This window comes from Melanerpes formicivorus, unplaced genomic scaffold (genome assembly GCF_026170545.1).
Source record: "Melanerpes formicivorus ecotype bairdi unplaced genomic scaffold, bMelFor1.0.p_v2 SCAF_25, whole genome shotgun sequence".
NCBI classification, from domain to species: Eukaryota; Metazoa; Chordata; class Aves; order Piciformes; family Picidae; genus Melanerpes; species Melanerpes formicivorus.
In genome coordinates, this window is record NW_027142377.1 from 3,549,333 (window position 1) to 3,575,753 (window position 26,421).

A 26,421-nucleotide genomic window follows, 5' to 3' on the forward strand; every position below is an offset into this window, starting at 1 on the left:
CCCAGATCAACTACTGAAAAGTAGTACTGAAGAGTATTACAGGGAAGAGATACTCTGTGATTCCCTTTGCTGCAGGGTCCTGCAAAACTCTGCCTCCTCACTGTCAATTGCCTTATTGGTAGCTTAGGAGGGAAAAGGTCAGAGCATAGGGCTGCTACTTACTGCCCTTGATACTCTTGCAGCTATGAAGCAACACTGACTCATTTCAGTGTCCTCTGCAGACAACACTGTGTAAGGGCAGGCTATGTGGCCAGAAGCAGATCCTCTCAAAAACACCAGCAGGGAATGAAAACCTTTTATGGCCAAGGCCAGAGCTGGCCACACCACCAAGTCACCAAAGAGTAGTTTGGTTGCACAGAAACCCATCAAGCCAGTGCTCTGGGTAGAACCTGCCAGCCAGAGATTTATACAGCCATGCTTTCCACAAAAGGATTCTGCTCTCGGCTCCTGCCCAAGTTCACAGCTGCCCTTGCCCAAAGGACTGGGACTTGTGTTTGCTGCTACAAAATACCTTGCATGCACAAAGAATACACTGTAAACATACAGATGGTCATCTGGAGAGCCCTTGAGGAGCATGCAGTTGATCTGTTCAGAGTGCCCACTACTGAAAGCACAGCAGGAACAGCATCAGCAGAAAGAAGCTGCAGGCTTAATAATGGAGAACATAAAAAAGTAGTAAATCAGTAGCTTTTCAGGCAGGTTGTCAATACAAAATTTAAAGTTAGACAGCTTTATTACAGTGATGAATATGCAGGCCACAAGTTAGTGGCTTCTTACTTATAAATCAGTCAGTTTAGCCAAACAATCCCTATTTGCTATTGACTGTGTTTGGTGGAAATAATTTAGGGAAGATTTACTGAACTGTATGGCCAAGATGAATCTGCCCTGTCTGAAGCTATCACTGAGGGCAGATCTCTTTTCCCCACCTAATTCTGTCTTCCTTCTGGTCTTCCACCAGTTCCTATGATGGTCCTAAGAGCACCAGTGGCCGTGAAAAGGCCAGGGCATGTGCCTGCCTCACAGGTTTGCCTTTTACTCCCTGCTTCAACTCTGCCCTTCTTTTACAGCTGCTATCTTGGATGGCACAAGCAATTAGAAATTAATAACTAATGCAGTTCACAGACAAGCTGTTCTGACTTCATTGGGTAAATTGTCAAATGGTGGCATACTACTGAATTTCCTCCTCAATCCCTTCTTCTGCCATGGCTCTTTTGTTGCTGATTCTGGTTTCAAATACCTTCTATATCACAGCTCATGTGATCACTGCTGGTGAATGCTCCATGGAGAAAGACCTGGGAGTTCTGGTGGGCAAAAAGTTATCCATGGGACAGTAATGTGCCCTTGGGGACAAGAGGACCTGTGGTATCTTGTGAAGCATTAAGAAGAGTGTGGCCAGCAGGTCAAGGGAAGTTGTCCTCCCCCTCTACTCTGTCCTAGTGAGACCACATCTGGAATATTATGTCCAGTTCTGGGCTCCCCAGTTCAAGAGGGTCAGGGATACATTAGACAGTGTCCAATGGAGGGCCATGAGGATGATTAAGGGACTGGAACATCCGTCTCGTGAGGAAAGGCTGAGACCTGGGTCTGCTTAGTCTGGAAAATAGAAGACTGAGAGAAGATCTTATGAATGTTTACAAATATCTGAAGGGTGGGTGCCAAGAAGGGGCCAGGCTCTTAAGTGGTGTCCTGTGATAGGACAAGTGGTAATAGACAGCCTGGAACACAGGAAGCTACACCTCAACATGAGAAAGTTTCTTTACTGGGAGGGTGACAGAGCACTGGAGCAGGCTGCCCAGAGAGGTTGTGGAGTCTCCTCTGGAGCCTTTCAAAGATCCATCTGGATGCATTCCTGTGTGACCTGCCCTAGCTGGTCCTGCTCTGGCAGGGCAGTTGGATTTGATGATCTCTGGGGGTCCCCTCCACCCCCTATCATTCTATGATTCTAAACTGGCCTAGCTATTAAGAGCTAAGTCTGATGTCCCTAGTCCCTCTCATCTCTTGCGGCACAGCAAGGGATTAATTTCTTACCAAATGTATCCTTCTCTAAGTGCAACAGTAGTAGCTGGAAAAATGGGCAACACCTGTTAAAAGCCAAACCAGCCACCCAAGCTGTGCAAGATGTGCCCATATCCTGGCTGCAGGAATGCCCACAAACAGATTTTTCTCTTCCCTGAGCACAGAGCAATGGTTTGTACAGGAAACCAGCACCAGCTGCCAAGCACACACACTTGTAAAACGTGGTCACTCCTGGTACAGCCATCAAACTCAGCAGCACATTCCATTCCCTGGCCCAGGGGGAGGCAGGGGTTTTCCAGAATGCTCCTCAGTGCTGTGTCAGAGAGGGTTTGGCCCTCTGCACTTCATCTCTGATGCATAACGATTTTATTTAGAACAAGTTTAGCTTGCCAGCCTCCAGGCTTCAGAAGCAAAGTGCCAGTCTTCAGCAAGAAGAGGAAGGGCTATAAATAGGGCAGGCAGGGCTGCCACAGGCAGCTTTTTGTCTGGTTAGGCTTTCTTGTTCAGCCTGGCAGAAGCAGAGATCCTGTCTGCTGAGGAGATACAGCATAGAACATGCACTAGCAACAGCTCCTTGCTCCAGACAGTACCTTTTGTTTTTCAGGTACACAGATTCCACCACTTACCTTTTCTGGACACCAACAGCACAACCCCTCCCATGTGCTTCCCTCCAGCTCTCTGGGCTTTCTGCAAACCATCATGCATTGTCATGAAACCAGCCACTCAGGAGGGAAATGCATTCCTTAGTTTCCAAACAGTAACATCAATCTCCAAAGTAAGTACCTAGGGGTAACACACGTTTTCTCTTCCAGAGACCCCTGGAGCTTTAAGAAGTGTTGTTTATTAGTTCTTGCTCTAATTTGTGTCACCATCATGTGGACTCACAAGGAGCTCTCTCCCTGGACTTGTTCATATAAGGAAAACACACTTTTGCTGCAGACCAAGTACACAAAAACACCACCAAGAGCCCAGTCCTGCACTCAGAGTTCTTTATTCTCCCTCACAGGTACTGAAGCTTTCTCTTCTCTGTGCTTGACTGAGAATTACCCTTGCAAGCAGAAACCACATTTTCACAAGTTTCTGCTGCCTAGCCTCTTTTTTCAGAGAGCATATTTTATTTACAGCACAAAGCTAATGGAGGCCATCTTTCAACAGTGCATTTTGGACTCACAGAATGCACTGGGTTGGAAGTGGCCCTCAAAGGTCATCTTGTCCAAGCCTTCTGCAGTGAGCAGGGACTAGATTGGGTTGCTCTGGACCCTATAAAGTTTGACTTTGAATCTCTCCAGAGATTTGGCTTCAACCACATCTCTGGACAGTCGGTTCTAGTATCTCACCACTCTCACTGTAAAGAACTTCCTCCTTATGTCCAACCTAAATTTGCCCTGCTCCAATGTCAACCCATTGTCCTATTGCTACAACCCCTTCTAAACAGTCCTTTCCCAGCAGTCCTGTAGGTCTCCTTCAGATCTTGAAATGCAGTTGCAACCTTTCCCTGCAGCCTTCTCTTCTCCAGGCTGAACAGCTCCAGCTCTCTTGACTTGTCCTCACAGGACAAGTGACACAGCCCTCTGACCATCTTCTTGGCTCTCTAGACCAAGCACTTGAATCAATTCTTTGACTCCTGCACCCCCAGCTATTCAAAGGCAGCTAGAGCCCATCTGGCAGAGCTGTGGTTCCCCCTATTCCTTCCTGCTGGGATGCACCCAAAGAGGGACAGCATTTAAAATAGTTTCAGAGTATGCTCTCAGCACTTCACTATACACACAAACAGATGGGGTTACTTGTGCCAAAAAGAAATAAATCATGTATTAAATATTACACTTGAAAGCAAACCATCAAGTCTTAAGGAGAGCAGCTGAGTCTCATAAATCATTGCCTTCCACCAAGCATTTAGCCTGCATCACTTGGTAAGGCACTTGCAGACCTACATCTAACACACGGCACAACCTGCCATTTGCTTGCCAAGCCAAAGTAACCTGCATGTACACCAGCAGCAGAGCTTAGCTCAGCACCTTCCTGACAGATGGGACAGACCTTGGTAGCCCTTGCTTGGGGATCTTGATGTTCTGGTCTCAGCTTTAGCAGCTTTGATGCTGGCCCCCACAGCACTGGGAACCCCACCAGGGCACCTCCTTGGTTCTGACCACACTGGGGCACCTTCCCAGTATCAAGCAAGATGCCTCCTTCACAGGGGGATGGATTCCAACTGGTCAAATGTAAGGGCAGCTTTTCTGGAAGACAGCCTGTTCCATTTCCAGATTGTTTTGTTTGTTACTGTTCATTACTGTGCTTTCAGCCCTGCTGCCCTTGCTCAACCTGAGATAAGAGACTAAATGTAAAGGCAGGCCAGAGCCCAGTATCAGTGACCTGCTGGTACTAAGTCCATCCTGCCATGGACTCCCCCAGACAGACTGGGTTTATGGTCTATTGCAGTTTTCCTGCTGGTCCCACTCTGCTACGCAGCCATGAATGATTTCTTCATTCCACAAGGCTTACCAGCCTGTGATCAGCCTTCTGCACTTTTTTTCCTCAGCTGGTGTAATCAGTTAAGATACCCAGAGGTTAGTCAGGACAATTTTATCCCACTTGTGTTTAGCTGGAATATCTCAATAGAAATCTGAAGTCTCTCAGTGCAAACCTTGCCACCTTGTGCTCTCCACAGCTGACTGACAATGCACAGGCAAATCTGCATTCCATTTGCCTTTTAAGCTGTGATTCAGCTATCCCCAAACCATTTTTCAAACACAAGCTGGGGCAACATTTCTAGATTTTGAGAAGCTGGTGAGAATAGAAATATAGCAAGGTCCAGTTTGGATCCATCAGCACATTCAGACCTGCCCTTGCCCATCTACCATGTCACTTGCTGAAGGAGAGAACTCATCAGTCCTGAGCAAACCATACTGACAACTTTGGTAAAGGTTTCAGAGCTGCTCCCCAGCAGGCAGAGGACATGCATAGTGCCAGGTCTGCATGTTTGCCTTCTCTCACTACTTAATCCCAGCCTCAGTGCCTCCCTGCTACTCCAGCCCACCTTCCCCTTCTACTGTCTGTAGTCTCTCGCTTCCATACCACTTCTCCCATCTGCCACTGTCCATACTTTAACTGCCAGAATTTGGCACTTTCCTCTTCCTTCTGCATCTTGCTTGGATGCCAGTTGGTGGCAGGACTGGTATAGACATAAGGCCCTAGCACCACTCTCTCTCTCCATGGAGCAGCTTCTAATTGTCAGGAGCAGTCCCCCAGTTAGGCTTGATGTGACACAGGTGACACCTGAATTAGTCAGATCCCAGTTCCTCATTCCCAAGTCTGAGAAAACAGAGCTGCTCTGCAAATGGCCATACCAGGACTTTTCTGCTGTTACCCTGCACAAAACCAACACTTTCCCATCACAATCCAGCTTCAGATATAGTTAAATACTTTTACTGGAAACCTGTATATGCACACAAGTCAGCTGAAAGCTAATGCCAGCCAAAGAAGCAACCCTGGGGAGATTCAGGCTAGATGTGAGGAGGAGGTTCTTCACCATGAGAGTGGTGAAACCCTGGAATGGGTTGTCCAGGGAGGTGGTCGAGGCCCCGTCCCTGGAGGTGTTTAAAACCAGGCTGGATGAGGCTCTGGCCAGCCTGATGTAGTGTGGGGTGTCCCTGCCCATGGCAGGGGGGTTGGAACTAGATGATCCTTGTGGTCCCTTCCAACCCTGAATGATACTATGATACCATTAAATCACAGACCTTACTGAAATGAAGGAAGCCCCCACCACACATCCACAAAGAGAGGACAGAAGCTGGATGTAGCTGCTGAAAGGAACCGGCAGCGGCACACAGCAGCAAAATGTGCAAAGAAACACACTGGGGGTAAGGGGAATTAAAGAGACATGTTCAGGTGAAACTACAGTAACAAAGCTACTCTCTCACATGGGGCTTTGAAGAAACACTGAAGAAAAAACCCTAATCCAACAAACAACAAAATAAAACAAGTAGTACTTTGGCTGCCTTGTGAAGTTTTTTTCCACGCAGGAGGTAAAATTTAGTGATTTTGGGTTAAAATTTAAGCGCTGCAGGCTGTAAACCTACACAAGAACATTTCTCCTCCACCCCCCTGGATGTCTGAACAGTGGGACTTCGCTCACATTAAGACAACACGCTGTATGATTTTATTTGTAGAATACCAAGTTGCAAACAGATATAAAAACAACAGAACATGAGAACTCGTTATGGAACCAAACTAAGATAATCTACCAGTGCATTTTGCTCTCTAGTTTCAGTATGATCTGCAAGAAAAACCTTAAACCTGAATATTTCAGCATCCACTGGAGTTTGTATGATGTATTAAGGAATTCTAAGTCACTGTAACAAACATTCTCATTAACATAGCCAGTAACACACACAGAGTTTCTGTGAGGGAGTGAGCATAAAGCAGCCCCCATTGCATGAATGTGTATGGACAATACTCCAGGGGGAAAAAACCCAAACTATTTAATGAGGGAGAACAGATTTGCACTGTAATTAAACTGAACACAAATAATTTAAAGTGATTGCTAAAAATCACAGGCTGCTCTAACACAAAGGCACATGGTACTGTAACTCTAAATTCACATTTCTAGAAGGTAAAAGTCTTGTGCCCAGGCAACTCCAAGTCACTGCAGCACAAACAACTCTAACAGCATGTATCTGAACTTTCAATAGAAAGATCTGGTTTCTGTCTCTTTCATCCAGTTTTAATAAGAGGAATTCATTTAGAAAAAGGAGGGCTCTCCCTCCCATATTTACAGCCTGCAGACCATACTGCTCTCTCATCAAACTTTGTTAAGCTTTGTAACTATCAGCACCCTCACAGTTTGGTCAAAGGCACCACAAACACACAGTCCTTTTTTGTCAGGGCTCCAGTCTAGGCTAGAGATGGGCTGCGTTGAGAGAGTCACATTCTGCAGGAGACTGACAGAACCTGCCACCCCCATCTCAGCTCCTTCAGAGTCCTTCCTTGAGCGCTGAGCTGGGTACTCACTGCCAATAAGAAAAGTGGAGGGAAAAAAAAACAAACAACAGAAACACCATGCACTTAGAATTTACCAATACAAACACATCATCATCCTCCCTAAGAGAAGAGTTTCCTCTATTCTATAGGCAAAGCAAATAAAGGTCTGAAAAATAACGACTCACCATACCCAGCTACATCCACACTGCACACTGAGTGGCTATTTCATTAAAGACAGAATGAGGCAGGCACTCTTGAATCCTGACACCCCTCCACTTTCTAACCATTTGGCTTCTGCCATAGGCAAGAAAATTTCACCTAAGCTATCCCTCTGAAACTCAAAGCACCTACCTCACTGCTATTAGGAGGACTGAATTATTTTTACTTGTCATATAAGAAGACATAAACATAAGAATCATTACAAGTCCAGGCTTTCAACAGTCTCCTCAGACACAATTGCTACCATATGAGAATTTTAAGAAGCTTGTTTACTCCCATCTATCACCTTCTTCACCAAGGATATAATTAGGTCTTGATTATGTGAAGAAAAGTGACAAGAGCAAGAGTCACCTGTGCTGTTGTCACATTCTTTCAGGGATTAACTCAAGATTCCAGCTCAAGTACTGACACTGAATTCACTTTCTTCTGCATTTTAACTGAATAGTCTGATGTCAGAAACAGAAGCCCACTCATCATTTGCCAGAAAATTGTTTCTTAAAACATGAAAAGGTTGGTTTCTTACTGCTCTAGTGGTAGGCTGGAGAGTGCTCACTTACTATTTCCAGAGATGAAGGCTCCCAGCTCCTCCACTGGTCATGAAGATGTCCCTGTTCTGCGGCAGGTGCCGAACCTGCCATATGGTGGACTTCTGTGCCTAATAAATAAATAAGCATTAGGTAGAAGTCAGCTATGGATGAGCTTCACAAGAGAATACAGAGAATCTTAAACCAGCCATCACTTTTGTGGCAAGAACCCAGCCTTTGCACAGTGGATATTGGAGCATCCATTCTGAGGCAGCTTCCCTTCCTCTGGCCTTGCGGCCTGCTGCCACAGGAACAGCCAAGCCACTTCCCACACAGCAGAATCCAAGCCAGGCCTCCAGCACACTCTGTTCTTCCACAGGGATAAGGTAGCAGCCCTGCCAAAGCTACCACTCAGTAGAACTTCAGCTTCTTTGGGATTGGTCATGGCAGCAGGGTTAAAGAGAAGTAAAGTGGCTGTCTATGCAGATCACAGAATCATAGAATGCTTTGGCTTAGAAAGGACCTTAAAGAGCTGGTTCAAACAACCCCTGCCAAGGGTAGGGACACCTTCCACTAGACCAGGTTGCTCAAGGCCACATCCATCCTGGTTTTAAACACCTCCAGGGAGTGAGCACCCAAGATCTCCCTGGGCAACCAATTCTAGTGTCTCATCACCCTCACTGTAAAGAATTTCTTCCTAGTATCCAGTCTGAAGCTCCCCTCTTCCAGCTTCAAACCATTCTCTGTCATCCTATCACTACAAGCCCTTGTAAAAAGCCCTGTTCCAGTGTCTCACCAGCCTTACTGTAAATAATTTCTTCCTAATATCCACATCTTTTGGAACTACTCTAAATCTACAGGATTCCCAGGCTCTTAGGTGACAGTTCCCACAAGTCACCACAAGGTGACAGTCACCACAAGGTTAATTTCACTCTCTGAATCACAGAACGGGAACGGTTGGAAGGGACATGTGGGTCCCATCTAGTCCAACTCCACTGCTAAAGCAAGTTCATGTAGATCAGGTTGCACAGAAAAGCATCTGGGTGGGTTTTGAGTATCTCCGGAGAAGGAGACTTCACAGCCTCTCTGGGCAGACTGGTCCACTGCTCCATCACCCTCACAGTAAAGAAGTTTTCCCTCACATTCACTTCCTGTGTTTCAGTTTGTGTCTGTTGCCCCTTGTCCTGTCAATGGGCACCACTGACAAAAGTCTGGCCCCGTCCTCTTTAAATATTGATAAGCATCTGACATCACTTAAAATCACTACTGAAAGGGAATATACTACAAACACTGTGTAAACTCAGCAAACCATGTCTTTTCTAACATCAAATTCTGTCCACTCAAGTAAGTAAGTATGTAAATAAATAACTAACCACTGGTTTATAAAGAAAGCAAGCTAATCACTGCAGTGGTCACAAAAGGTTGTAAGAGTTCTCCGCATTTAACAGCCTCCAGCTTACTAAGCCTCTCCTGTATATTACAGGATCATAGAATTGTCAGAGTTGGAAGGGACCTCAAGGATCATCTAGTTCCAAACACCCTGCCATGGGCAGGGACACTTCACACTACATCAGGTTGCTCACAGCCACATCCAGACTGGCCTTAAAAACTTCCAGGAATGAGGCTTCCACGACCTCCCTGGGCAACCTGTGCCAGTGTCTCACCACCCTCGCAGTGAGTAACTTCTTCCTAATATCCAATCTGAAACTGCCCACTTCTAGTTTTGCTCCATTCCCCCTAGTCCTATCAATACCTGACATCCTGAAAAGTCCTTTACCAGCTTTCCTGTAGGGCCCCTTCAGATACTGGAAGGCCACAATAAGGTCTCCTCACAACCTTCTCCTCTCCAGACTGAGTAGCCCCAACTCTCTCAGCCTGTCTCCACAGGAGAGGTGCTCCAGCTCACTTCCCAATATGCCATCCAAAACACTTGGTTCTGATGGACAATAATGATTTCTGTGTCTCATATGAGGTCTGGTGACTGCAGGATGAAAACCATTTGCAGAGGGCTCACTTGGTTTGGGGATATATTTAAGGTTTGAATCTGCATGCTCATCACAATTTAATATGGTCTCTGCTAAACATGACTCCCAGACCAGGGGCACAGCTGAGTGGGCAGATATACAACTGCAGCAGGCCCAGACCAGGGAAGCCCAGATATCAGGTTATAAAAGGGAGGAAACCTGAGTGCTGGCAGCTGGACACGCAGGAGCCCTTTAACTGCTTGCCCCTGGAGCCACACCAGCCACACTACCACATTGCTTGTGCCCCAGTAACCTAGGCATCTATCACCTAGCAAAGACAAGAGGTGTAGCCCTATACTACTTCGCTGGCATGCATTCAAAGTTTGTCTCTTACTGAGAAATTCTGTCACTCCATACCTTCTCTGAAACAGAAGCAAAACCTTTGGTTGGATGCTGAGTTCTCATATCAAAAACATGAAATTTTCCCTCAAGTGATGTGGCCACCAGCTTGTTCATATTGACATCTTTTCTGTCAAACTCCACACTGCAAACCTGGAAATATTGGGGGGGGGGGGGGGGGGGGGGGAATAGTAATTAAATATAGAGTATACATGTTTTATATAGAAATATCTATTTATATGTTTAGAATAAACCTTTATTTAGAATAAACCAAACCAGGTTGGAAGAGACCTTCAAGATCATCACGTCCAACCCATCAACCAATCCAACCCACCCAAACAGCTAACCCATGGCACCAAGTACACCATCAAGTCTCCTCCTGAACACCTCCAATGACAGCAACTCCACCACCTCCCTGGGCAGCCCATTCCAATGGGCAATCACTCTCTCTGTATAGAACTTCTTCCTAACATCCAACCTGAACCTCCCCTGGCACAGCCTGAGACTGTGTCCTCTTGTTCTGGTACTGGCTGCCTGGGAGAAGAGACCATCATCCGCCTGTCTACAACCTCCCTTCAGGTAGTTGTAGAGAGTGATAAGGTCACCCCTGAGTCTCCTCTTCTCCAGGCTGAGCAACCCCAGCTCCCTCAGTCTTTCCTCATAGAGCTTATATAATGTATAATAATGTATGTATAATATACATATTTATATATATATGAAATTTAGCCACTGCTGAAAAAAAATGGAAAGGTTTGTGATTTGTAAATACATATTACTCATTAGTTATTTTCACAATGACATCTCCACCAACTTGAAACAAGAAAACAATCTGAAAACATGAATTCACTACAAAATATCCTATGCTATCCATACCAAGAATTTGAGGGATACAGTTTGCTGCACGTAGAGAAAATTAATTCCTTGGTACAGCCTCAGCAGAAATATCTTCTGGGTAAATTTCCATCCTGCAAAGGAGCTGGAAGGAGAGAGACTTCTCTGGTTTCCTTACCCCATTCTTAATGCTGGTCTCCCATCGCAGCGACATGGTTTTCAAGTCAAACAATTTGATGTCCCCATTGTCATACCCAGCGCACACAACACGTTCCTCTTGGTTGTAAGCATTGCCTAGGCACAGAGAAAGAGTTCATCAGAATACAGAAACCCCCTTTAGTCTGTACATTCCAGACCTCCTAAGCTGCCAGTTTCAAACTGTATGTATGCCAGAAAAATATTACCACTGGGAAATGAAGAGTCAACAAACCAGCTGGGTTTCAATCCTGAAGGGTATAGAAAAACAGTCTGCTGCTTTAAAAAATGAGAACAGAATTCTTTCCCACCTTTGTCAAATCCTGCCTAAACCATACATACTGAGCACTGCATGCTGTTCCTGTGAACCTACACAAATACATTCCTTCTCCTGAATCTTCACCTGCTACAAACCATGCTCCCCAGGCAGCACCATGGCGCCGCACTGGGAAGTAGTTCAGCAGTTCCTTAACAAGCATCTGAAGCACAAAACGTTAGTGGGAAAAGAAGACTTTTCTGCAGAGCCAGACTGGTAGGGAGGCCTTGGGTGTTACCACAGCAGAAGCCTGCCTCAAAAACTCTCAGCTGACAGGAGCAAGCGACTCATTGGTGTCTGAAAGAAGTCAGCTCAGAGTATGTAGCTCAGGATGAACCTGGATTTGGCTCAAATTGCAGTAACTCAAAAGAAAACTGATGTAAATACAAGGCTACTTTTTTATCCATTTGTCAGAGGAAGACAAAGATATCAACAGCAATGAGCATTACATCTGCACCTTCTTGCCAGGCAATCTCCTTACTCTCCATTTTGTTACTGTAATCCCTGCACTTACTAGCAGTTTGTAAAACTTTGACTCTGGAGGCAAAAATGGAGCTAATTGTGTAGAGCAAAAGCAGCTGGCTCTCTCCAAAAGAAAAAGTGCCAAGAACACATCAAGCATTGCTACTGTCTTTCATCAGCTCTTAGCTGCAAGGATCTTCTCTTCAATTGATGCCTTACAGCTGAGAGTTGGAACTACACAACAACAGTGACTGCTCCTCTGTGCACTGCAACATTTACTCCTGAAGGAGTCTTCAGGACAATGCAGCTGGATGTGCAGGCTTTATACTTCTAGGCATAGAAAGGAAGCTTGCACTGTGAAGTGATGAAGCTTTTCTCTGGAATCACAGAACCATTTAGGTTGGAAAGGCCCTCTCAGATCATCAAGTCCAACCACAAGGGATGACCGAAGGCGATGAGTCCAATATCCTATTATCACTACATTGGTTTCTTTTGAATAAAACACTGAAAACAAATTTGACAACACTGAAAAGTAAAACCTCCTGCTGACTGGTCCACAGAATATAAACCATTCCATAACATCCTGAAATCCTTTGATAACTATCAAAGCAGTCATAGTATCATAGTATCATTCAGGGTTGGAAGGGACCACAAGGATCATCTAGTTCCAACCCCCCTGCCATGGCCAGGGACACCCCACACTAGATCAGGCTGGACAGAGCCTCATCCAGCCTGGGCTTAAACACCTCCAGGGACGGGGCCTCGACCACCTCCCTGGACAACCCATTCCAGGGTTTCACCACTCTCATGGTGAAGAACCTCCTCCTCACATCTAGCCTGAATCTCCCCACCTCCAGCTTCATTCCCTTCCCCCTAGTCCTATCACATCAGAGGAAAGAATGGTTCTCATCTGGTAAATTACCAAACGCTACTGTCCAGCAGTCTCTTTTGCTCTCGCCCTCTGCAGGCTCCATGTTAGCAACAGGAGTATCTTTCTGCCTTGGGTCCCACACCTTCACAGTTCCTGTGAAAAAAGGACATTGGGGTTTGTGTTATGGATACACTGCCATGTTCTGTTCATCTTCCCAGGAAAGGCCTTTGCTTTTCAGCCTGACCATTCAAAATGCAGGAATATTTCTCCTTCCATTCCAGAAAGCCCAACTGCCCTTCGTGGATAAAATGAAACAACCCCAAACAAATGAGAGAAATAAAGCAGAAGTATTTGCTAAGGATTTCTTTTTCCCAGCTGATATTTTGCATTTATTTTGCTTTTAGTTCTTTCCATCCCAAGCCTCAGCAATAAGTTATCTTTTGCTGATCTGCAGCTTCTAGAAGAATTCAGAGGAAATGTGCCCCAAGCAAGATTCAAAAAGCAGAGTATGCAGAACTAGTTGCAGCACATTTGTAACTAGTTCAGAGGGCAGCCTGCACCCTGCCATCAAAGTTTGCAGGCTGCTCTCTCAGAGTAACTGAAAAGAGTTGTAGAGTTCACTAACTCACCATCTCGACTGCCAGTCACAATTTCTGGTGCACCTTCCCCAATTCCTAAGCCACCTACACCATCTATACTGTTTATTATTTCCTTATGACCTTTCACAGAATACACTGGTATTTCAGGAGCTTCTAAATTCCTAGGCAAGAAAGAAAAAGAACAGATAATATGGCATCTTCCTTGACACTCAAGATTCATATGAAAATGACAGGACACTCCAGCACAAATTATGCAAACTCCTATCAGCAGCGGGTACAAAACACAGATATCACCAGGAAAATACACTACTCTTTCTTCAACCCCTTTTTTGGCTATTGCTACTGGTCTGGAAGTTCTTGCTCAGTTCTGGACTTCTCTGTAAAAGCAGTTGTGGGATTCACCACTACAACCCTTAAGAACCAGTTTTTCTGTTGGGCTCAGAATGAATCATGCTACAGATCAAAATAATCCAGTTAGCTTTACTTTCAGTAAGTATATTTATATGTTTATCAGTGAATGACTTCATTCACTGATTCCCCACCTAACTCTCACTACTGCTCTTCAGCTTTGACTGAAAGCTGCATCCAGCTGTGATTTTCATGGTTCTTTACCACTGATTCTCATCCTTTGAGAACCCTTCTGATTTCATTTTCAATTTCAACTAGTGACTAATCCATCTCGTTCCTGCAGCTCCAACAAAACTAAACCAATAGTTCCTTGGTAAGGGAAACATAACAATAATAATTGTAACCATCATCATCACCACCCCCTCTTTTGATCCTCTAACAAATTAATATCCACATCATTTAGGACCCTGAAAGAAATACTCTAATTTCAACATTAAAAGCACATGTTTAAGCATCAAACTGAGGTTGAACACAACTCATGCACCCATTCAAAGCCTCTTTTCACAAGAGGACCTAACAGGGTGGCTGCCCACAGAAGGTGCAAGTGAAACAGCACTGAATTGTTGTGCAGAATTCACACTGGTTTTACAAAACAGGCATGGTCCCAATACAGCAGCCAGCAAAGCTTACAACTGAGTCCCAGGCCCATGCAGCACAGAGAGATCATCTTGTCCAAAAGCCAGATGCATCCAGAAACATCAGCTCAACAGACACCTGGGGCATCAAATGAAAAAGCTTTGAGAGAACACACATGCTTACCATATGTTAAGGTTTCCACCAAAATCTCCTGTAGCTAAGTATCTTTGCTGCAGAGATGTAGCACCAAAAGTTCCACATTTTAGAGGTTTAGGTTTTTCAATCTTTTAAAAAAAGGATACATGTTGTGTCAGCACAGGGGAAAAAGCAACACAACTGCAGGCAGGAGGAGCAGATTCTTCAGAGCCTAAGAGTGGCAGATTTCAGTGAAACGTACATAGGATTTTTAACGTAAAGCACAATCAAAATGCTATCACAGGCAGATTACACTTTGTGTTTACTTCTCTGTGCACAGAAATGGTCTTTAAAAAAAACCCCAAACACCTTGCACTTCAGCTTGTTAATGATACCCAGAGGCTGCTGTGTCTTCTGATTTGCAAATGCAACGCAGAGGGAATCCCAGCTCTTCCCAGAGCCCTGCTGATATGCTGGGACGGGGAGAATGAAGCCATTCTATCATTTAGTCTGTCGTGTGTGCACCCCCAGTGCCTCATCCCTACAGAACTATATTAAGTGAGAAAATTGATCTGCTGGGGGCCCACTGGGCATGGTTACCTCGTAAGTCCTTATAGGTCAGTTTGAGTAAAGAAAAAAACCAACAACCAACCAAAAAACCTCAACCAACCAAGACCACACAAGCGCAAAACCAAGCAAACACAAACAAACAAAACAAAAGTGGAAAGTGACACTCACTCGTGCATGTTTAGTTTGGAGGAGACCCTAAAGGTCATCAAGTCCAACCGTTAACCTCACACAGCCAAGTCCACCGCTAAATCATGTCACTAAGTGCCCCTCTTTTAAACCCGTCCAGAGATGGTGACTCCACCACTTCCCCGGGCAGCCTGTTCCAGTGTTTAACAATCTTTTCAGTAAAGTTTTTCCTAAGGTCCACTTTAAACCGCCCCTGGTGCAACTTGAGGCTGTTTCTACTCATCCTGTCTGATCCCCACCTGGCTCCAACTCCTTTTGCAAACGAGGTCTCCCCTCAGCCTCCCTTTCTCCAGACTAAACAACCCGGGTTCCCTCAGCTGCTCCTCACAAAACTTGTGCTCTAGACCCTTCACCAGCTTCGCTGTCCTTCTCTCGTCCCGCTCCAGGGACCGGAGCCGAGAGCCTCGGGCGTTCCTTGTAATGCAAACCATGGCAACCAGTCAAGCCGAGCAGGCCAGAGCTGGGCGAGTAGAGGGGACGGTGCAGGCTGGCGGAGCTCAGCTAACGCAACAGGCAGAGCAGGCTCCGTGTCAGGGGATTCTTCCACCTCTCTCCCGCCGGCTCTAGACGCGCGCCTGTAGCTCCCTCCCCGAGCAGGCCTAGTCACCTGGCAGGCGGTCGGAACGCTTTGGGCCGAAGCGCAGCCCCCTCACGCCAGGGACTCACCTCCCGCAGCAACGCCAGGCGCCCGCCGCGCAGCTCGTACAGCTGGAGGATGCCGGTGCCGCGGGCGGCGCTGCCCAGACAGAGGAGACGAGCGCTGCGGGGCACCCACTTGCAGTCAAACAGGGTGTAGCTCAGCGCCTGCTGTGCGTGGGCCACCACCTGCGGACGCTCCGACACCGACGACATCCCTGCCCCGACACCGCCCCTCGACAGGCCGCCCGCGCGCACGTCGCGGCGCGTAACGCTGGGCCGCGCTCCGGCAGCGCCGCGGGCAGCGCCGGAACAGGCGGGGCGGAAGCGAGCTCCCAGGGCCCTTTCCGGCGCTCCCGCGGCAGGCGCGTGGGCTCGCGCGAGCAGCTCTGCCGCGTTCCTGCGCCCCGCGCCGCAGACAGCGAGATGGCGGCGGCGGCAGACGAGGCCGAGGGCGCCTTCACCTGCGTCTCCTCCAAGCGCAGCCGGCAAAAGCGGAAGGCGGCCGTCGCCATGGACACGGCGGAGCCGCGGCCCAGCAAGAGGCCGAGCTTCCCCCCTGTGGCCGCCGAGGCGCTCGGGGTACGTGGGGAGCCGGGCGGGGAAACACCGGCCTGGCCGCGGTGCCGGGAGGAACCGAGCGTCCGGGAGCTGCCGGGGTGGGGCGATGAGCAGTCCTTAACGCCCGAGACCATGTCCCGTTCTTGGCTTGCACTGGCTTCATGGCCTGCTTCTTTCGCCACTAGGCTGGGAAAAGCGAGATTCGGAAGGTTCCGGTGCCGGCCAACAGGTACACCCCCCTGAAGGAGAACTGGATGAAGATCTTCACTCCCATCGTGGAGCACTTGCAGCTTCAGATCAGATTCAACTTGAAAACACGGAACGTTGAAATCAGGGTACAGAGAGCTCCTGCTGTCCTGCTTCACACCTGCCGGGCTCAGCCTCACAGAATGCAGGGGTTGGAAAGGACCTCTGGAGATCTGCTCCCAGCTCTCTCCTCAAAAGGCCTTCCTGTGCCTTGTGTGGAGGGACTAGGAAGTGTTCTGAAGCCCAGATAAGTGGTAGGATGAGGTTGTGCCAGGGGAGGTTTAGATTGGGTATTAGGAAAAGAGTGCTCAGGCATCAGAACAGGCTCCCCAGGGAGGTGCTGGAGCCACCATGCGTTCTGTTGAATCTGTCCAGTTCTCAGTGTACCTGCTACAACATCTTTAGGATGCTGGCATTAGAGTAATTTGCCAGCAGAATAAGGTTGCCATCCTTGAGCTGTCTGCCTCCATCATCCTTCACTTTTTTTCCTGCTCTTCTCTGTTGCAGTGTTGTTTATATTGTTTAGGCTGGGGGGGGTGTGGTTCTCATCCAAAATGTTTTCCTGAGTTGGTATCAGTGGGGGATTTTCAGCAACTTCCTTTCCCTCCCTTCCAAACCTAGGCTGTGGCAGCTGATGCTGTATTCTTGTTGAGGGTCAAGGTTATCAAAACCCACGGAGTATCGCTGGGGCCTTTCCATAAAACAGTGTAGGAACATTACCTGAATTGTCTTTGGTTAGACTGCATCTCTTAGGTTGTGTCCAAGTCCTGATCCTGCTTAGGTTTGCAAACAGGACTCCTTGTCTTGCAGACTTGTCCAGAGACCAAGGACCTCAGCGCACTGACAAAAGCAGCTGATTTTGTCAAAGCCTTTGTACTTGGGTTTCAAGTGGAGGTAAGTGTCTCAGCAGCTCCAGTGTAAAATGCTGACATCATGTCTTTGATCTCTCCACAAAATTACAGTAAACAAAGAGAGAAAAGTCCTGAGGTGGCGTTGTGGAAATAAACTTGTTTGAAATTGTGACTGGAGTGGAAGTCCAGTTTCTTAAGTTAATGAAAGAAACAAAAAGCAATTTTTCAAACAACAGAAAATTGGGAAATGGAAGACAGCTGTGAGAGGCAAGCATGAAGCAATCACCTGGCTCTGAAGTGCTCTGCACATGTAGAGACCATCCATTTTGCTTTAGTCCAAGCCAGTGTAGCTCTTTGGAATCTTAAATTTGGAGAAAACAAACCCACTTTTTCCAGTACTGTACTGACACCACTAGTAGGGGTGGAGGGGAATATGAGGTGTCTAAGCAAGGGGTGGGGTTGTTTAGGCTGGAGGAGGCTGCGTGGAGACCTCATTCCTCTTTATACCTCCCTTTGAGGTTGTAGTGAGGTTAGGGTTGGTCTCTTCTCCCTCGTATCAGGTGATAGAACAAGGAAATGGCCTGAAATTGTGCCAGGGAAGGTTGGAGATTAAGAAAAACGTTTTTATGGAAAGAGTGGTCAGGCACTGGAGGAGGCTGCCCAGGCAAGTAGTGGAGTCACCATCCTGGTGTTCAGACATGTGTGGACATGGCACTCCAAGACCACCACATGTGGCCGCGGTGGTCTTAGGTTGAGTGTTGGACTTGATGGTCTTAGAGGCCTTTTCCAACCAGCAGACATCTCTGCCATACGAATGTAGACTGCTAGTATCTAACTCTGCATGTTAGCTAGAGAAATACTGCTGGTGTTCTCTGTATGCATGAAGAGAGCGTTAGCTCTCGGCTCTGCTGCGCTACTGCAGTGCTCATCATGCTGATAACAAATCTCTTCATATTTTAGGATGCTCTTGCCCTCATCAGGCTAGATGACCTTTTTCTAGAATCATTTGAAGTCACAGATGGTAAGTGGTTTCTGCTGCTGTATTCAAGGAGTTGTGTGTACCACCTGCAAGGAGTTTTGTGTTTCTTTTCCCCTGCTCCACAGGAAAGCCATCAAACCGTTATGGCTGTTATTGTCTAGGGACAGGCGGCACAAAAGTGTTGTCCTTTCTCTACCTGCCCCAATGCAACCCTTCCAAATCTTCATCTTTAGAAGTGTCACTTCTTCAGGGCAATTTGCTTTTTCTTCTCAGTGTAAAGACTATTCTAACCTTACAGGTGACATGGAGTGTGTGGGGAATACATCCACTGGAATGGGCTTTATTTCTTCCAAAACCTTGACAGCAAGGGAGGGGAAGTAGAGAATAGGAACATCTTTCATTTCATGTACTGGTGGGACTCAGAGACTCCCATTTGAAGCAGCATTCTAAATCTGATCCACTCCATTTCTCCTGGTGTTAATGGTGTGTACTTTGGCTGTTTCTTTCCACAATCTTCATTGCTCAGTAAGGGACTGCCTTCCACTGCAGTTCTGGGCTATTCAGTCTGGAGAAGAGGAGGCTCTGAGGAGACCTTTTTGTGGCCTTCCAGTATCTGAAGGGGGCCTACAAGAAATCTGGGGAGGGACATTTTAGGGTGTCAAATAGTGACAGGACTGAGGGCAATGGAGCAAAAATAGAAATGGGTAGATTTGGATTGGATATTACAAAGAAATTCTTCCCCATGAAGGGTGATGAGACACTGGAACAGGTTGCCCAGGAAGGTGGTTCGAAGCCTCATCCCTGGAGGTTTTGAAGGCCAGGTTTGATGTGGCTGTGAGCAGCCTGTTGTAGTGTGAGGTGTCCCTGCCCATGGCAGGGGGGTTGGAACTAGATGATCCTTGAGATCCCTTCCAACCCTAACAATTCTATGCTTCTAGAGACAGTCCCAACAGCACAGTTGCTTTTGTATGACTTCAGAACGAGTTGTTGCCAGTTTCTTGAACAAGGGCAGTCTAACACACCACTGCTGTTAAACTGAGCATCTTACTCTCATTTCAGTCAAACCTCTGAAAGGAGATCATCTGTCAAGAGCCATTGGGAGAATAGCAGGGAAAGGTGGGAAAACAAAATTCACTATTGAAAACGTAACCAGGACACGAATCGTTCTTGCTGATGCGTAAGTATTTGGCTTCCCTCCTTCCAGGGAGAGTGCAATCCCAAAACTAAGCCACATCCTCTGCCAGGAGAGAACTTGGAATTTTGGAAACATTTTTAGGGCAGTAGCAAGATAAATCATTTATAAGTGCTACTTTTAACAAACAGTTTATTTGTTTGATCTCGTTTGTCATTGTTCTCCTAGGTGAGCAGCACACCTAGAAGCTGATTAATTTCCAAGGGCAGAATTCCTTCTTAGGAACAACCAAAGCTGAACCCCCTGGCCCTGCAACACTTTCTTCCTAAAGCTGCTATGCTGTTACATTTGCAAACTGTGAAATGTTTTTAGAAGGGTTGAGGTGAACACAGGTTTTATACTGCAGATTTTCTAGGTTGGAAGTGCTTATTTGCAAGTGTAGAAAAGAGACTAATAACTGATCTGAAATTCCATGTTCATCTCTAGCCTCCAAACCTATTAACTATGTGAGACTCTGGCAGAGTCTTTCCATTAACTGCCTTTTTTTTTACCCACCCCTCTTAGGAAAATTCATATTTTGGGATCCTTCCAGAACATCAAAATGGCACGAACAGCAATCTGCAATCTAATTTTAGGTAAGTCCTGTTACACTCTCCAGTGCAGAGAAACAGATCTGCCTTCTGTGGGTCCTACCTTCTTCCCTGGTGCATCCACAGGCTACTTTTAGAATAGGTAGCTTGCTGGGCATTGCCTTGCTGCCTTTAAGAGAAGGCTTTGAGGAAGAAGCAAGGAGTTCCCTCTGGTGCAGAGGGAAGATTTTCTGCCTCTTGCCTTTAGCTGCAGAAGGGCTATTTTGAATGCACTGTCCAGCCTGCACTGAGAGCAGAAGTGTACCTCTGCACTCACAGGAGTGGTCAAGGTGGTTAATCTTGACCATACTTCTCCCCTGGACTTATTTCTCCCCTTTTGACACGAGATGAGAACAAAGCATCAGTTATCTTCTGTGCTGACTAAACTTGTGCTTTATTTTGCAGGAAGTCCTCCATCAAAAGTTTATGGCAATATCCGGGCAGTGGCAAGCAGAGCAGCTGAAAGATTTTGAGAGCAGTAGAGCTGTACCACCAAGGACTGGGAGTGGGGGTTCCTGTGTGCCTACAAAGCCTGGAGCTGCACAAGGCCTCAGTCTCCTGCTCGATTTGGAAGCCCAAAGGAGAACTGGGACTGATTATGCAGTCTCATTTGAACACACACAGCCATTAAAAGTATTTTAAATTGATTGTGTCTGTGTTAGAAGTACAGATACCTGATTTTACTTAAACATCCTCAAACACAACCATGGTGCAGTACTGACTTTCTGAACATCAAAGTACTAAAGAATCTGCTATAAGGACTTCAGAAAGCCTTTGAGCCTAAGGGAATCAACACAGTTAAATGTTCATCACCACACAGCATGGATCACTATTTTCCTGGGAAAGAAAGTCACCTGGAATGCAAAGTTCCATAGCTGGCTGCCCAAGAAGTCTCTGCTGATGATGGGACAAGGTGTCACCTAAATGTGGTGAGCCAAAGAGGTAATAGGCTTGAGTTCAGATACTGTTTATCTGCATCAGTAGAGATCTTTTTATTCTGCTCTGTAAGAGCAGCCTAGTGAAGAATCACCAGGTTAAGTACTTGTCAGTGTATCAGAGCACAAACAACTGGCAGGTGCTGGGTCTCCTTGAAATGATACTTGCAGGGAACAGAGTAAGGGGAGAGATGACAGCCCAGCTGCAGTCAGACTGACATAAACTTGTCCTTTGCTGCTGCCCCTGCCAACCAAACATTAACAAGTCTCTGGCCAAGTAATTCAGTTCAGGTTTGTGAAAGAAAAAAAAATCAGAAGATAACAAAACCTGTAGCAACCTGAGTTTAGCATTGCCCTCTGTCCCAGGTTCCAGAGCACCACTTTTATCACAGGGGATTATCATTGTTCTAGCCAAATTCATTCACACCTTCTGTTGCCAAGAGATTTAAGACTGGGCTGAGCTACTTCCAGGTACAGCTCTCAGCAGTGTAAGCTATACAAAATGAAGGCATTCACACTGGGCAGTTCAAGATAAAATCCTGCACCTACCTCGTTATCACATTTTTTGGTCCTTAGCTTGAAAGATAGGAGAGTAAGGCACAGACAGAATAATCAAATCAAAGCAGGTGCATACTGAGTAATTAAAAGCAGTAGAGAGGGAGAGGGCAGCACACAAGGCCCAAACAACTACAGTACAAAGAGCATCAGCAAACAGCTTCTGTAAGGGAAACCTACTCCAGGGTCTCTAGTCTGAAGGAGACTGAGAGGTGACCTCATTCATGTTTATAGATGTGTAAAGGGTGAGTGCCAAGAGGATGGAGCCAGGCTCTGCTTGGTGATGCCCAATGACAGGACAAGGGGCAACAGGTGGAAGTTGAGGCAGAGAAGTTCCATGGAAACAAGAGGAAAAATATTTTTCACTGTGAAGGTGACCAACACTGCAACAGGCTCTCCAGGGCAGGTTATGTAGTTCCCTTCTCTAGAGATACTCAAAACCTATCTAGATGAGTTCCTGTGTGATCTGGTATAGGTGATCATGATCTGGCAGGGGTCCCTTCCAGCCCCTAACATTCTGTGAAAAAAGTTGCCTTTCCTTCTTTACCTACATTATAAGACTTGAAGGTTTTATTCTGTAAGTCACTTTCCACTCACCACCATCATTCTGATTGTAGTAGGATTTAAAACAAGGCATTTGATCCAACTCAGGTATTTGGCTAAGAGACCCAGATGTGCCTTTAAGTAAAAAAAATGGGTAGATGGTCTTGAAATGCTGAAAGTGTCTGTACTGGTTTTCAATAAATCTTGATAATGGGAGAGGGAACAAAAGCTGTGAACAGCAAAGTTTCTTTTCTGTAGAGCAAGAGGTGGAGCTGCTTTAAACTGAACAGGAAAGGTCCAGGTAAGTAGTGAAGTGTCCCAGCCAAGGTTCAAATATTTTATTTTGTATTTCATATAGTATGAAGGTTCTTATAGTTCCCACAATGTATGATGTAGCATGCAGAGGAAAAAAACTAAACATTCAACATAAATCATTTTTCCCCACACAAACTGAAAAAAAAACAAAAAACCCAAAACAACAAAGAAAACAAAATAATAATAATTAAAAAAAAGAAAAACCAAACCCAAACCCACCTCATCCCTCCCCTTCCAAACCCCCTAAGGAAATAACATCAGCACTAATCTCTAGAATGCCAGCCAAGATATGCACAAGCAAGTAAGAGAAACCAAAAGCATTTGCTAAAATGTTTGTAACAAATACTTATGTACAAAAAAAGAAAGATAAATTCACAAAAGACTAGTTCCCCCTTGAAGCAGAGCACATGGCAGTTGACACTGGAACAGATGCAACCACTGGCTGGGATTATAAACCACGTACTGATCCAGAGGAAGGAAGGTTACATGTAGTGGAGAGTTTTCTTTTGAACATTAACATTTACCAAAGTTTGGCAACATCATCCTTTAAATTATGCAAATTATGTAAACAAGAGGAACATTTCAAATCGATCTACATGCAAAACTTCATGTCATGCAAGGACACCAAGCACCTGGATTTCTCTCTCTCAGAGCCCATGATGTGCAGCACTCAGTTGAAGGAACAGCTATGGCAGACAGGTGCTCGACTGAAGTGGATTCAGACAACCTGTGCTTCCCACTGCTGACTATAAAACAATTTCTTTAAATAGAAAAAACTACTATACAGGAAAGATAGTACTGTCCTAAAAAAATCCAGCAAATGGTTTTGTGGGGTTTTTTTCCTTGGTTTGGGTTTTGTTTGTTGGTTTGTTTTTTTTCTTCCAGCCAATAGTACCATTGCAGAAAAGGGAAGGGATGATATAAAGTTGTAAAACACAGCTCTCTACTTTTATATCACACAAATATATCAAGTTACCATCCGTTACAAATCATGATATGGACAAATCTAGAAAAGAAAAAACAAAAATACATCATCCTCCAGGCAAAGGGCTGGAGAACTGTGAGAGGTATAAATTTAGATAGTGTGAAGTTTTCCTCCTCTATGGCATAGGTTAAGAAGATTTTCCCCCCGTATGAATCCTATATACATATATATATATAAAATATTACCAGTTATTTATGCTACCTGTAAGTATTCTTTAAATGCAGAGGGGAAACTACCATGGTTGAAACAACAGAGTTTAAATGGCAAGAACATTATTTATTTTGGTTTTTTTATCATCTAAGTACTGTATAAAATAAGTAGGTGGGAATCCTGCACAGTTACATTGATCCTAATTTCATTAAGCTAAGCACAAGAGGGAAAAAAAACATAATCAGGAATGCGTCTAAGACCTTGAGCAGCTGTATCTGACATGAATCCAGAACAGCAGATTTGCCTTAACCTCAGGACAGCTGTAACTGTTCCCAGTTCCTAGGTGACAAAAATCTAGCTGCCATCCAAGCATTCTGCAGTTACTATATGCACACGAGGGTTGGTTCTTGGCAGTAGCATTAAACTATATTCTCACATGAACTAGAACTGTACTAAGTCGTTGAGCAAAAGAGACACAGTCCCTGGTAATATATTAACAGGTATAAATAAACTTAGTCTCCTGTGTTACAAAAAAAAAACCCAAACACCTCCAAATGTCATTAAGGTGAATTAATAAGAAGCAATGCTTTGTCAGCCAGTCAATATATAGAAACATCTGAACAGTCACAGGAAGAGAGTTGACCTAACACCCAGTTAAAATTTTACATTCTTCTACTATATATATAAAACTGTGTGAAATAAAAGTAAGGATGTATTATCCATATATTGAACTGTTAATATTCTGCTTGGCACTTTGTACTCTAGTTTTGTTTCTGAATCAAGTATATTAAATTAAAGCCCACCTAGCTACTACATATAGAAAGCTACATATATATCTATATATAAATACACACACACATATATATATATATAGATATTTCCTTGTTATAAAAGATGAAGAAAAATAAATTAAAAGCCAACCCCTTCCCTTTCTCCACCACACTGATATGCTCTTTCCATCTTTGCTGTCCTTCAGACTTTAAAGTGCTACACTGAGTTATTGAGAGAATCAAAGTTCAATAACACTTAGTTGGCTTCATGAGGCTCATGTTGGAAAATGTGGCTTCACAGAGAAAAATACTTCCATTTAAATACACAGAGAGCATTGCTGGACGTCTTGAGCAGATCTTCAGAGATGGAGAAGAAAGCAAAAGTGTTGGGTGGTGCCCTACAGAGTCACACGTCTACGACCATCTTTTTGTGGATATCTAGGCCTCCTACAACCTGGGAGAAAAAGAAAGTGCTCATGAGCAGATGAATTGAAAGTCAGCAAGATCTCAAGAACACATTTGGAAGCTACAGTCAGGTCGATCACAATTATAGGACCTCCCCCAGCCTCTCCAAACTAGTTGACATTTCACAAGTACTCTGAGGTATGTCCACAAATTACCTATTACCCAAGGCAGTTATGTTAGTGCAATTTACACACTCAGGGCTGAAATAAGTGTAAATTGCACCCTTTTAGCTTTCCATCTTCATCTCACATTGTGACCTACTCTGTTCCAGCACACAAAATGAAAGGCTCACTTCAGTTCTGAAACGCCCCGTGAAACTCTATCGTTACAGGAGAAGCAGAGGGCCTCGGGAAAGGCACCAGGAGTTCAGATAATGTTGCAGGCACCCAAAAAAGAAAGATCAGTGTTCAGAGGTGTATGATTCATGCACAGAGAAAGGAGGAGAGGGGTGATATCAGAGAAACTTTTTATAATGCAGAAACAAAATCCAAAGGCCAAATGCCACAAGTGAGAAAGTATGTTTGTAGAGAGATGGCCTACTACTCAACAGTAAAATGCAAGACCAAGAGAGTAAGAGATTGTAGGAATGAAAGCTGTCAGGAGGTTACAAAAAACACTTTAAAAAAAGGCAGAGGAAAACCAAACAGTACAAGAAGTTTGGGCAGAAGCTAAAGGACAAAAGAAAGCAAGGGCAAGGTGATGTTTGATGGATGTCTGGAAGACAGTGCAAGAGACAACAGGTATTTCACTAATCCAGGTGTCTGCACTACAACTCATTCTGAGTTCTTTGTAGTTGACCACACAATGCCATGAATAAACAGCTCATTTTGACAAAAAGAACACACAGACAATAGAAAAGTTTTGCTTTAACACCTTTGGGGGGAAAACAGATATATTATATTTTGTTCCACTCCCCCCCCCACATCTTACATTGGTCAGGAACATGAACAAGTCCTGTTTGAACTGAAGTTATAAAGTCAAGGAGTAAGAAAGGAGCAATGCACCCAGGTGCCTGGTCATTAGTGCACCATTTAAAATCATGTGTGAACACTCAGTGCCATTTTCAGATGTTCACCTTCCAACAGGTCATTTACATTTTTTCTTTAGAGAGAAAGAGCTTACAATTCGCTGTCTACTGATTAAATATACAACATGGGTGAAAATCAGCCCCTTCAAGTCTCAAGTGCTACATTCAATCACTCTGGCTCAGTGAAATCCGGAGCTGCTAAAATTCCCCTTTCGGCTCTCTGTGCTTTTTCCAGAGCAGCACTGGGGGGGTTAACTCTCCCTGAAACTGACACAAATCCCACTGCTTGGCCTTTCTCAAATCCCTGCAGATGGTGGTAATCTCCCCAGGCTCTCTCCACACCCTACAAAGATAAATCTTTCTGCAGGGCGATTTGGAGCAGACACCTAGGTTA

General features: G+C 45.2%; 3 protein-coding genes across 3 annotated transcripts in view; 1 reads left to right on the forward strand and 2 right to left on the reverse strand.

Annotated features, from left to right (window-relative positions):
• Window positions 1–6,149: 6,149 nt before the first annotated feature.
• DNAAF10 (dynein axonemal assembly factor 10) lies at window positions 6,150–16,152 on the reverse strand. Its single transcript, XM_068153078.1, has 8 exons — window positions 15,915–16,152; window positions 14,541–14,641; window positions 13,404–13,534; window positions 12,826–12,927; window positions 11,109–11,224; window positions 10,118–10,252; window positions 7,770–7,867; window positions 6,150–7,022 (listed from the first exon to the last, which is right to left on the reverse strand). The coding sequence occupies exons 1-8, from the start codon at window positions 16,098–16,100 to the stop codon at window positions 6,815–6,817; spliced, it is 1,077 nt and encodes a 358-aa protein (XP_068009179.1). The 5' UTR covers window positions 16,101–16,152; the 3' UTR covers window positions 6,150–6,814.
• A 59-nt stretch (window positions 16,153–16,211) lies between these two features.
• Window positions 16,212–20,929, forward strand: PNO1 (partner of NOB1 homolog). The gene is made up of 7 exons (XM_068153080.1): window positions 16,212–16,466; window positions 16,631–16,780; window positions 17,502–17,585; window positions 18,503–18,563; window positions 19,581–19,698; window positions 20,218–20,288; window positions 20,688–20,929. The coding sequence occupies exons 1-7, from the start codon at window positions 16,311–16,313 to the stop codon at window positions 20,753–20,755; spliced, it is 708 nt and encodes a 235-aa protein (XP_068009181.1). The 5' UTR covers window positions 16,212–16,310; the 3' UTR covers window positions 20,756–20,929.
• A 1,709-nt stretch (window positions 20,930–22,638) lies between these two features.
• PPP3R1 (protein phosphatase 3 regulatory subunit B, alpha) overlaps window positions 22,639–26,421 on the reverse strand; it is a 42,994-nt gene continuing 39,211 nt past the window's right edge. Inside the window, exon 6 of the mRNA XM_068153082.1 lies at window positions 22,639–24,989. Within this exon, the coding sequence (XP_068009183.1) occupies window positions 24,942–24,989 (48 nt within the window). The 3' untranslated portion in view covers window positions 22,639–24,941. The remainder of the gene's footprint in view (window positions 24,990–26,421) is intronic.